A 12,863-nucleotide genomic window follows, 5' to 3' on the forward strand; every position below is an offset into this window, starting at 1 on the left:
ATGCTTGGCACAAGAGACTCCAATCTGCACTCAAGTTGCATCCCCTCTAAGAAAAAAAGAAGACAAGGTAGGCAAGTTAGTAAAGAATGCCAGGTGTTACACGGTGAGCACAAGAAGCCTTCCAAGACAAGCACTTACAAGCTCTGCAGGCACCAGAAGGCTCCTCAAAGACGACCAATCAAAGACCCAAGGAAGTACCCAAGAGAGGGGTTTCAGTGGGGCTGGAGAATGGGAGCTGGAGAGGTAGGCAGGGCTGGTGTGGGGCAGGACTCCAGACTGAAGAATTCAAGAAGCTGGCATATGACCAGATCTGCTCCTTCAGGGCTGGGCACAGACCAGCTTCAGCTGTACCCCTCCTCTGAGAGCCACCCCCAGACAGGGTCACCCGTCTGTGCTCACAAGATATGTCTCTTCTCCCGTGCTGACTTGCATCCTCTACCTGACTGTTCCTTGAGAGATCAATCCACAGTCATCTGTGTGTCCACAGAACCAACCGTCAGACCTGCTGCTAGCTAGAAGTGAAGAGGTTGCTCTCCTGTGGACTTGAACAGTTCTTCTTATCCCCAGCCTCATCCTTTTGCTCCTGGGACCCATGTATGCACTTTTTTGCAAATAGTATTTAACTGGGAAAGAAGAGACTCAGTACAAGTGCTGGCTTCACCATTTCCTGAGACAAGTCCTTTCCATTTGGAAACCTTGCTCTGTCATCTGTAAAATAAGGGGCCACGATGAATGCTTGTGAAAGCATGCCTGTGCCTCATTTCTGTAGACCAGTGACTCTCAGCTTTCCTAGTGCTGCTGCCCTTTAATACAATTAGTTCTCATCTTGCAGTGACCCCCAACCATAAAATTATTTTCCTTGCTACTTCATAACTATAATTTTGCTGCTGTTATAAATTGTAATGTAAATATCTGATATTTAGGATATCTGATATGTGACCCCTGTGAAAGAGTCATTCAACCCCAAAGGGGTCACAACCCACAGGTTGAGAACTACTGTTCTAGACAGAGAGACTGACTGGCTGAACGTCCTTTGAAGACAATAAGGATTCTCTTAACTCGACTAGTCAGAGCATGGTCATCATCCTGTTCAGAGGGCAGAGTTCAGAGGGATGAACACTCAAGGCGGAGCTGAGTCTCCTCCTGTAACTTCAGAGTGACATCTTCCAAGGTGGTCCCCTTTCCGTCCTATTTGCTTTCCTTGGGATGTGTAAGCAGGGATGAGAACCCTTGCCAGACTGAGCTCACAGGGCCAGTGGGAATCCCAGGTGCCCAAGTGGTTCGTGGACAGGGTAGACGGTGAGACAGTGTAGCAGATGATTAACCATTAAGACAAAGACATCTGTGAGGTGGTGAGATGGGGCAATGTCTGGTTGTTGGGAGACTGGGCATCTGCTGATCTGCCCTGAGAAGCAGAGTCCCAGGGATGCTGTTCTTCTAGGAGACGGTAAGTGTGTGGGCTGGCATATGACCAGGTACCTGGCTCAGGAACTGAGGTATCCTGTCCTTCGGGGGTTGGTCTTGAGGCAGGAGAGGTGGCTGTGTAGCTTCATGGAGTGGGATGGTAGGTCAGCTCTTCTCCCCTTCCCGTTCAGCTTTCTGAGGTGTACATTATTCCTGTCTTAGGTGTTAGTCCTGATGGTTGTGGTTGCACAGCCACTGATTCTTTTGGTGACTAAGGCTGCCTATGGGCACACCTAGCTCTTCAGTGATGCCTCCAGTCCCTGGCCCAAGTCCAGACCCTCCTAGTTTTGGACAACTTGGTGGCAGGGTTTCTTGAAACAAAACAAAAAGCTTGTCTCGATCCTTTAAGATTTTTGGTTTTTTTGTTTTGTTTTTTTTGTTTTTTGTTTTTTTTTTGTTTTTGAGTCAGGGCTTCATATGTAACTCTGGCTGTCCTGGAACTTACTCTATAGACCAGGCTGGTCTTGAACTCAGAGACCTGCCTGCCTCTGCCTCCCAGGAGCTAGGATTGAAGGTGTGCACTGCCACATCTGGCCTTGTCTCAATTCTTGCTAAGGTCATAAGAGCCTGGAACTGTTCAGAGGGGCTGTCTGGAAGCCTGCACCTCAAAGTGAGTGAGGGATTGAAGAGAAAGTGGACATGAGAGCAAGAATTAACTCATATCACTCAAGGGCGGAGTCACTGTGTGCAGCTGACATGATGAGTAGAGAGGATACTAACAGTTTATGTGGAAGGGGTACATTTGTTTGGACATAGTATAGGAACAGCCAAGACTGGTTGTGAAGGTGGATAGGCCGGCTAGTTTCCTGCTGCTGCGAGAGGGGTCATGCTGGGTGGTCAAAGGCCTGGACATGGTCTGTCCCAACATGCAGAGGCTGTCTGGTAAAGCTGTCCTGGTGAACTCCACAGCCCTAGCCCCCAATTCTCCTCCTGCTGGGGTCTTGCGCTGGCCCAGACCAGAGGTGAGGACACAGTGGCAAGTGCTGGGGAGCCACTGAGTGGCGTCCATGTCCATTCTGAGAAGTTCATTTCCTTCTCTGTTGGAGATGGGACTGGTGTTGTGGTATGCCTTGAGGTCTCGAGGGAGTGGGTACAGCTTCTCTCCAGTCAGCCATTCGTCAATCACAAGGTTCCATCTCAGATAGAGACCTCTGAGGTGTCCAGAAAGCTCCTGTGGGGCCAGGGCAAGGGGAGTGGATGTCCACACAAGTTCATCTGACTCACTGCTAAGCTTTCCCAAACCCTGTCTTTAACCCTAGTGTCTCCTTGCTAATTTGTCCTCTTAATCCAGTTGGTGACACAGAGTGTCAGGGGGTGCAGTTCTTGGATGGGGTCTCTGGGAGGCTTTCCGGAGACCCTTTGGCTTTGAGAACCCTGTGCACCTCTCTCCTGGGCCACAGGTCATCGTGCCATGAACCAAGAGCAGAACAGTTCTCAGATGACTGAATTTTCCTGGAAAGATGTTATTAATGCTTTGTCCCTGGCCAACATGATCCTGGGGCTCTTCTCCATCTTCTGCAGCTTCAGCAGGTAGGTCTGGGCCACTACCTGCTCTTAGCCTAAAGCTAGAGCCTATGGCATGAGGAATCAGGTGCAGTCTCCAGAGACCTGGCCACTATGGCAAAGGATCAACTCAGGGTGGGGACAGTAAACACACACACACACACACACACACACACACACACACACACACACACACACACGGAATTTTAGATCTAATATAGTGGGAGAATGCAAATCCTGAGAGGGTAGTTTTGTGTTACAACTGTAGGTTCTGTTACCTTCATTTAGCCTCAGGCCCCTTTTGATACTCAGGTCTGGGCTAAACAAATCTGAAGCTCTTTGGGGTGGTTGAGGTCAGGCTCTCTTGCTTCTGCTGGGCCATCTAAGCACTGTAATCCAGTGCAGACTTGGCAGTAGACCTCTGTGGGCACATTTGCTGTGGACTGTTTGGCTGCCCACAGAGGGACTTGGGGCCACATGATGGACAAGATGCAGTGAAGAATGCGGGGACTAGAGGAACTCTGGGAAGTCACTTAGAGCAGAGCCAGCATCAAATCTGAGAGAATGTGGGAGATACTGACAGATCCTTACCACACATCAAACTCAAGAGCACTGTGGCAGACACTGATGGATCTAAGCAAAGTTGGAGGTGCACTCACCTAACACTCACCCGAGAAAAGCAGCACGCACATCAGGCTGGGCAGCGCCACCCAGTGCCTGGGTGTGACCGACACCTGCAGACGCTCCATCCAAGAACAGCAGGCTGTACTCTGTTCTCAGGCTGTCCTGGAGAATTCACTAAGACAAACTGCCTTCTGGACATATAAAAGACTAGAAGTCATAGAGAAGGTGATGTCGGATCAAACGGAATTAAACTAAAGTTCAGAAGTGAAAAGAATGTACAAACCCTGACCTGGGGTTACTCATAGGAGAGTGCTTGCCCGCAGTGTGGGAGGCCCACGTTTCCAGCACTGGAAAAAATAAGTACCAGATGGTTAGAATAGGAAAGTTAGAATTTAGCCAGGTATGGTGACATAAACTTGTAACCCCAGCACTACGGAGGTGGAATCAGAAGGATCGAGAGTTCAAGACCAGGGGCTAGGGAGATAGCTCAGTTGATGAAGTGCTTGTGCACAAGTGTGATGGCTTGAGTTCAGTTTTTAGAAGTGTGTAAGAAAACCAGGCATGGTGGTGTGCACTCAGACTCCAGTGCTGGAGAGGTAGTGACAGGAGAATCTATGGCTCACTGGCCAGCTAGCCTTACCAAACCAGTAAGTCCCAGGTCCTAGTGAGAGACCCCATCTCAAAAAATATGGTGGATGGCTTCTAAGGAACAGATGTTTTAATTACTTTTTCTATTGCTGTGATAAAATACTTTGACAAAACAACTTATAAAACAAAACATTTAGTTGAGCTTACATAGGATTAGAGTTCATGATGGCAGAGCAAGGCATGTGGGAAAGACAGCTAAGAGCTTACATCTTGATCAGACAGCCAGAGGCAGAGAGAGGGACACTGGCACTGGCTGGAATCTTCTGAACTTTCAGTCTGTCACTGTGACACACCTCCTCCAACAAAGCCACGCCTCCTGATCCATCCCAAACAGTTCCACCAATCGGGGGCCATTCTCACCTAACCCACCACAGAAGGAAAGAAAGGAAAGGAGAGAGGAGGGGAAAGAGAAGGAAAGAAAACTGCTTAGCATAAATCCTTTGTTTCACAAGTGGAGAAAAACACCTAGAGAGATACCTGGTGATTTAGCTGAACAGTCAGTGAGGCGGTGGCAGAGGCTGCACCAAGAATAGGAAGGAAAGGGGTTGGGGATTTAGCTCAGTGGTAGAGCGCTTGCCTAGCATGCGCAAGGCCCTGAGTTCGGTCCCCAGCTCCGGAAAAAAAGAAAAAAGAGAAGAACAGGAAGGAACCCATGTCATCAAATACACCTGGGACTTAAGGGTTGTAAGGGACCTTGGTGATTACCGTGAGGAGGTGGTCAGGAAGCCACCATGTGCTGGGAGTTTGGGGATAGAGCTATGTATGAGGTTGTGTGTAAAACATTTAAACATTTAAAACACAATATCCACAAGGGCTGTGAGTGTGGGGAATGCTCTTGTGTGTGCTTGTGTGTATGTGTGTATGTGTGTGTGGAGGGATTTGTGGAAAGTGGGTATTGAGTGAGGGACTTGTCCAGTGGGCACTACAAGAAGCTGTCCTGCTGGTCTGCCCTCTAGGAAATCACACTGTGCTTCCTGGATGCTTCTGATCAGCTTCCTGTTAGACATTGCAATAGGGACGATGACCAGACACTTCAACATCTGCCACAAACAGGGTGAGTCTAGACCTCAGGTCCAATCTCACCCTTACCGTGGGGAGCATCCATCTCCGCCTACCACCGTGCTCTGACATCAGGCAGGCCTTCCTCAGTCACTCGTGCGCAATCGTGCACACATCCATGGGGAGAGCAGACACAGTCCTGCTGTCGCAGCCTAGATCCATCCCCTGGGCAGGCTCTCCGCCATCTTTGTCCCATCCCTGCCCTGGTGTTCATTCCTATCTTAGCCTCTGTTTTAATTCCGTTTACTCTTCTTATGATTTATGCCAGTTTGCTGCAGGTTTTGTTTTTGTGTTTACACTTCAAACTCACACGTATGAGTTTTATAAGGTAAGATCTCAGTCCAACTTACTCAAGCAATTTCTTTACTGTTTATCCTTTCTTGCTTTCCAAGTGTTTGTTGGGGATCACCCTCATTCTAAGTGAAGAGTGTCCTCTGTAGTTCCCTTAGTGAAGAGGGTGGTGTAAGGGTCAATAAGATGAGAAGCAACCCCAGGCAAAACAGTTGGTTCAAAATACCTTGAAAGTTTTTGCCTGAGAAAGGTGCTGAGGCTTGTGAACACGTGTGCTAAGCCTTATATTATATGTTGAGGTACAAAGACCAGCAGAGGCAGAGCCTGGGGGAGGCCCAGGCTTTAACCTCCAAGCTACCTTAAGGGGGCAGCTGCTGTCCTCTGAGAGTCCAGCACTCCGAACTGTCACTGCTCCAGGAGAGGCTAGGGTGTAGGACACACACCTGTGAGCTAACCTTGTCCCCTGAAGCAGGACTCGAGCTGAATGACTTTGCTGTCTTCACCACCTTTGGCCTTGCCTCAGCGCTGCTCCTTGGTGTGGATGGGCCTCTGAATGGGTTCCTGGCCATCATCTATGTGCTAACCACTTCTTTCCGCCTGTGTTTTTATTCAGCTGGTGAGTGGAATCCAATTTATCTTAGATCTGTGGCAGGGGTCAAGGGGCAGGAGAAGCCAGCACTTGTGCACTCCTCGCCCTTGGAGCCTGCTGGGGATTCAGGGCTGTGTTGGCAAAGCACTGATCTGGGAGACACGGATCTCTGCCTCTTAGCAGCTGTGTTTCTCTGGTCTTATCTGTGATGGAGCATAGCTTCACACCAGGTCCCCAAATAAGAGAAGCCATGCTAAAGCGAGGGCAGCTGCCTTCTGTGGCTTTTCAAGGACCCTTTAAGGTGTGGGCATACCTGGTAGAGCACTTGGTGCCTGCTGTCCCTCAGGAACCAATACAAACACAAACCTCTATGGCATCTGCTTGTGGATGACCAAATGACCTCCACACTCCTGGGCTTAGGGGATATGGCAGTTCATGGAGAGGAGACCCAAAGTAATAGGTGCCCTTAGAGCCAGGAAGCAGCTGATCCTGTGGTCTTTTCCCTAGGAGGAGGTTCCTCTGGATACAAGGGCTTACCCTGCCCCTATGCTTCCTGTGTTTTGGCCTCCACCTGCCTTCTGACTAAAGGCAATACATTCATTCTTTGCTGCATGGCTTCACTCATGATTCTCTTCATGATCGACCAGAGTTGCTACCCACATGATGAAATCCTAGATTCGGACAACTGGAAAAAAATTGTTTATATAGGAGGTGAGTTCAAATACTGGCCACCATCTCTGTGGTCCCGCCGTGTCTCACCACAGCACTGCTGTGAACTTGGCTCTTGAGCACCTTTACCACCGAATTTCGTTAGCCATTTTCCAAAATCAAATACCCAAAAGTTTACTAGTTTTTAATGTCTGAAAATACTAAATGTGTTCATCCTCATGCTCTGATTCCCAGTGCATAGAATTAGGCTGTGCTCAGTAATGTCTACCTAAGTCAATGAGTTCAGTAGAATTTAGGGAGCCTGTGCCTATGTGGGAATCAGTCTGGTGAACCAGGCATAGTCCTTGTCTCAGATAGGGAGAAAACCAAAACAAACTCACAAATAAAAATGACAAGAATTGGAAACAAACAAAGCTGGTTATAGTGGTTGTGTTTGTAATTCCAGTTCTCAGGATGCTGAGGCTGGAGAATCATTGCAAGTTCGAGATATAGTGAGGGGTTGGGGATTTAGCTCAGTGGTAGAGTGCTTGCCCTAGCAAGCACAAGGCCCTGGGTTTGGTCCCAGCTCAAAAAAAAAAAAAAAAAAAAAAAAAAAAAAAAAAAAAAAAAGAAAAGAGATATAGTAAGTTCCAGGCCAGCTTGAGCTCTAATGTGAAACTCTGTCTCAAAATTAAGTGAAGTAACTACAGACTGGGATTGGTCTTGATGCCCTGGGAAAGTACAGGGTGCTCTCAGAGGGTGGTTCGTTATGGAAGGGTGTTTAAGTGATATCTGAAGGATGGGCAGGAAGGGGGCCTGGTAGTGACTGAATGCCAAGATGGTCCTTGAAGCCTTAGTGGAACAGTGTGGAAAGCCAGTAACAAAGGCTTAAGCTAGTGAAGTGGGCAGAGTGGGTGGGGTTTGAGATTTGATCCTAAAGGCAAATGAGACACCTTGGGTGGAACCCAGACAGCAAGTGATGTGGTCAGAGCAGCTGGACCGCTTGGACTGTAGTGGACCGGTGTTCAGATGGCAGGTGGTGGCATGGTGGATGCAGAGAAGCAACTGGGCTTGAGAGGTGTTGGAACAAGAGTTGATACTGGAGGAGAGGAAGTCACGTGTAGACAGCAGAGTATAGGCTCCAGCCTCAGAAGATGCTCACAGAGCTGCCCTGAGTTAGGATTTCCTTCAAGGACCATTAGTTTTTCTTTTATAATGTGTGCTTGTGAACAAGACAAGCATCCCTGGGAGTTGAAGGTCCTTCTATTGTCCCTTCGCTGTGATCCACTCTGGGTTGCTACAGTCTGTTCCCTTCAGACTTGTATCTTATGTGGCATTAGTACAACCTCCTTGTCCAAGTTCTGGGAGCTGGCTCCCTTGTGCCCAAACGGCAGAGGCAGAATGGTGAGGAGAGTCTGGGTTTGTAGCTGAATGGACTTCAGTTGAGGCTCTGACTTCATGTGGTTGTGTATAAATTTGGGTTAATACCTCACCATTTTAATTCAGTCTCCTTTGTCTATAACAAATCCCTAAGTCCCTAGCTTGTAGGCTCACTGAGACTGAATGAGGCGACGAGGCAGGTGACTCTCTGGTGGGTCCCAGACTGTGAGTGACAGTCCCTGGCTCCATGTTTTCCACCTCCCCTCTCCTCGCTCAGTGTTTTCATCAGAGGTTGCTCCTAGAGTTGATCCCCTCTGCTCACAATAAACCACACAGCTGGCGTGAGACTCCTGGGCTTCTTTGCTCTGAGTTAAGGTGGAAACAGCCCCTCACAGCTTCTGACCCCAGGTAACGCCAGTACTGTGCACATTTCTCGTGGATGATGCTAATACTCTGCTTACCTGGGGACAGTGAGCCACCTTAGACTGAAGACTCTGAGAAGCTGGCCAGTTTGGGAGAGTAAATGCCATCTTTTTTTTTTTTTTTTTTTTTTTAAGGACAAGAATGGCTTTAAATGTTGCCTTCTCGCCTTAGCAGATCAATGACTGTTCCCCAATTGCAGTTTTCCAAAACTTTAGCACACTCCTTAACTACTCCTTTTCCCAGAAGTGATCTTTTGTTAGGTCACCTGTCATAATCTAATGGGATCTTACAGAATACATAGTGGTCAGCTTGGGGATGCAGCCCAGTTGGTAGAGTACCCTCGTAGTAGGCCTGGCTTCCTGGGGTTTGATCTCCAGGACTACATACACTGGCTGTGGTGGTGCATACCTGTAATCTAAGCACTTGGGAGGTGGAGGCCGAAGGATCAGAAGTCCAAAGTCATCCTCAGCTACATAGCAAGTTCTAGGCCAGCTTGGGCTACTTCAGATCCTGTAATGAGACTATGGATGCTCTGTGTCAGCATGTCTAGTTTTTAAAGGCCAGGCAGGCTTAGACTTGAATCAGGTCTTTGTGCAGGTTACTTCCCCTGTCTCCCATGAGAATGGTAGATGTAATGCTAAGTTGCAGGAGTAAGACGGAGTGTACGTGAAAAGCAGAGTCCAGTGCTGAGTAGATGTACCACGATGGCGTCGGATGCCTCATAGTTCTTCATCTGAAATTCGGATTGTCCCGGGAGTACCTGAGAATACATCAGGTTCAGCGACTTGCTTGGAGGGGCCTCAGGACTTGGCATGTTGTGGTACTCATGGCTAAGACTGGTTAGAACACAAGGATGTGGCCCCATGTGGTGACACACCCTTTTAATCCCAGCACTTAGGAGGCAGAGGCAGGTGGATCTTTGACTTTTAGGCTAGCCTGGTCTGCAGAGCCAGTTCCAGGACAGCCAGGGCTATAACAGAGAAACTCTATCTCGAAAAACTAAAACAACAATAACAATAAGACCAAACCAAACAGACAAAGCCAACCAACAAAGGATGTGGTTCAGAACCAGCAGAGGGGGCGTGGGATGTGACCACAGAAGGGAGATGCTAGCTCCTCAGAGTCCACACTAGGTGGCACCAGAGAGTTATACTCAGTTCCTAAAGCCCTGACCTGTGGTCACTCACATGAAGCTTTGTCTTCTAGGAAAGGTCACCAGAGACTCACCCTCTGCCTAGCAGGGACCAAATTCAGACTCTAGAATCAAAGTGGGTGTTTGGCACAGACCATGTCCTTGCACAGTCTGGGCCCAGCAAGCCTCTCTGATCACTCAAAGTGACCGGTGTGACAGCTGAGGCCACCCTGTAAGCGGTCTCAGGCATTTAACACTGCATGTTAAACTCCAAATAATTAGGATTTTTTTCCATTGAAAAGGCTCTGATCAACTTGAAATCAGTTTTGGCCAGAACTTGGCTTCTGGTCTGAGATCAGCAGAATGGACCTGAGATTGCATTAGCTTCCAATTAGGGGCTTCCATATTCTTAGTAAACTGAACTTACACATGGGGTTCCTGCCTCTCCTGCTGCTGTTTCTTCAGCTCTGTGAGGGACAGGGGGTTGGGTGGGAGCATGTGAGGCGCTTGATGAAACTGAGTGTCTGCTTTTCTCCCTCCAGGTGTTATCCTGCTGTTTTTCTCTCCGTTCCCACTCACCGCCTTTTATTGCCTGACTTGGTCGCTCTCCTACATCTTCTCTCCTGATACCCTTTGGGGCAGAAGAGTTTGTACTAAGCTCTAGTGAGAGGAAAGCATAACATCACCACTCCTGCTGGCTCTGTGGGCTGTACGCTTAGCATGCTGGACCAAGATCTGCCTGTCCTCACTAAAGCTTTCGGATGCTCGTGTTGTCATATGCTCAGTGCACTCTCTTGAATCACTTCAACCCACAGTGGGCCCATAAGCCTTTGCTTCTTTCTCCGTATTGAGGGTTTGGACTCCTTTTGGGGCAGTCATGAATCAGTCAGGCAGGAGAGACGTCTGTTTCCAAGCTAAGTTTTAGGCTGAAATTCAAACACAGCCTTGGATGCATGACACTTTATCTCAAAAAATGATTGGCAGCCTACATTCATTACCAGTGTATCAGTCAGGAGCAGAATTGATAGGATGAATATCTGTCTGTCTGTCTGTCTGTCTGTAAATAAAGGGGGTTTGAGTAGCTCTTACCCAATTCCCTGTCCCTCACAAGTCCCTCACAAAGCTGAAGAAGCAGCATCAAGAGAGATAGGGGGTTTGGGGATTTAGCTCAGTGGTAGAGCGCTTGCCTAGCAGGCGCAAGGCCCTGGGTTCAGTCCCCAGCTCTGAAGGAAGGAAGGAAGGAAGAAAGAAAGAAAGAAAGAAAGAAAGAAAGAAAGAAAGAAAGAAAAGAAGGAAGGAAGGAAGGAAGAAAAGAGAAAGAGAGAGATAGGAACTCCATGTTAAGTAATCCAACAATGGCTGTCTACCAACAGAAAGTCCAAGACTCTGGCTTCTAGGATCTCATTCTGTAGGTTTGTTTTCTAAATGCTCAAACACTAAACTCTACTCAGATGCCAGTTTGTCTGTTAAAATTGAACAAGACAGAAATCCTGCATGCTATTACATCGTATTCTAAAGCTGCACCTTATGGAGAACAACCAGGGAGAGTCTGTCTTCAGGCGGGAGGGACAGCAGGACTGTTGGCTAACTGTGCCATTCCTCACACGGTGGCGCCAGAGCTCCTCGGCAACATGTCTGCCTTTGAAGTCTAGAGAGCAGAGTGTGGACAACTGGTGCTCAGCTGTCAGCTCACCATGTAGTAGCTTATTTCCTAGAGAGGGTTTTCTGAGATTCCTCCTGGGCTTTCGCCCAGGGAGAGATGAAGGGTACCATGAAAGTACGTTGAGCACATGAATGAAGCCAGAGCCAGGTCTGGTCTGAACCCAGATGGTGGTGATTCTCCTTCCGGACACTGCTCCCTTCCGAGTGGAATCCTCTGTGGGAACCCTCCTGCTTTTTGTAGTCTGGTCCTGAGTGACATGTTTAATCTCTGTAAGCCCATATCCTCATCTGAGTGTGGAAGATTTACTTCCCCGACAGGAAGACAGACAGACAGACTAGGGCAGTTCCAGCTGGGTTTTCTTGAAGTATAAACTGAGTATGCCTGTCACTTCAAGAAAAAGTTCTGTTGCCAGGGGTGAGGGTAGGGGGTGTGTCTGAGGAGCTGGAGAGCCAGCTCAGCAGTTAAAAGCACTGGCTCCTTTGACAGAGGACCGAAGTTTTGTTTCCAGCATCAACAGGTCTGTAAAGAGGGCACAACTATGTGTGGCCCTCTTCAGGGGTCCCACACCCTCTGTGGCCTTATACACACATGCAAATACTTAGAATACATTTTTTAATATGCAAGCTGGAATTTTGGAAAACTCAGGTCTACAACTATGAGCCTAATTCCTCCCTAATGTCCAAACATTTTCCAATGGGATCAGCAGGGTATAAGCTAATATGTAATTTCCTCTAGGTTTTTGTTTTATGTTTAGGGTGAAATGTTCAAAAGTTTATTGTCATAAACACCACTTACATTCTCTGGGTTGTTAGGGTTCATAAATGAGGGTTTTTTTTTGTTGTTGTTGTTGTTTTTATCATTTCCCCCCTGGATTTCTATCATTTAATTGGATCTCTATTATGAAAGATGGATAAAAGGAATTCTTTAACAACTCTTTAACGTTGAAAAACTAATTAAAAAAAAGATTTTTAGCTTTATCCAGGCATGGTGGCACATGGCCTAGACCCCAGCACTTGGTCAGTAATGCAGCAGGCCTGCTGCAGACATCCCTGAAACACATGTCTGAGGCGGAGACAACTGTACGCCTCTACCCCAAGAAGCAGCTGGGTGATAGGCGTTTGGCTCCTAAGGGACCAGTCTGAACATTCCCTTCAGAAACCTGACTCTAGGCCTGGAAGAGCAGCCCCAAGATGAAAACCAAGTCGTCCCTGGACTGTCCTCACAGAGCACACTGGTGTGTGTGTGTGTGTGTGTGTGTGTGTGTGTGTGTGTGTGTGTGTCAGAGAGAGAGAGAGAGAGAGAGAGAGAGAGAGAGAATCCTAGCTTCCCAATCCTCATTCCTGGCTAGTAGCTCAAATGGGAGTAAAGGGTCACATAACATATATCTCTGTGTATCTCTGTGTGTATTGGACCTCTGTGATCATCAGGGTCTAATGTTG

General features: G+C 48.0%; 1 protein-coding gene across 1 annotated transcript; it reads left to right on the forward strand.

The window, feature by feature from the left end:
* On the forward strand, window positions 1-10,524 carry Tmem269 (transmembrane protein 269). The gene is made up of 6 exons (XM_032888608.1): window positions 1-67; window positions 2,865-2,994; window positions 5,196-5,293; window positions 6,062-6,205; window positions 6,686-6,889; window positions 10,304-10,524. The coding sequence occupies exons 1-6, from the start codon at window positions 1-3 to the stop codon at window positions 10,423-10,425; spliced, it is 765 nt and encodes a 254-aa protein (XP_032744499.1). The 3' UTR covers window positions 10,426-10,524.
* The last annotated feature ends 2,339 nt before the right edge of the window (window positions 10,525-12,863 follow it).

This window comes from Rattus rattus, chromosome 1, assembly GCF_011064425.1.
Source record: "Rattus rattus isolate New Zealand chromosome 1, Rrattus_CSIRO_v1, whole genome shotgun sequence".
Classification (NCBI taxonomy): Eukaryota; Metazoa; Chordata; class Mammalia; order Rodentia; family Muridae; genus Rattus; species Rattus rattus.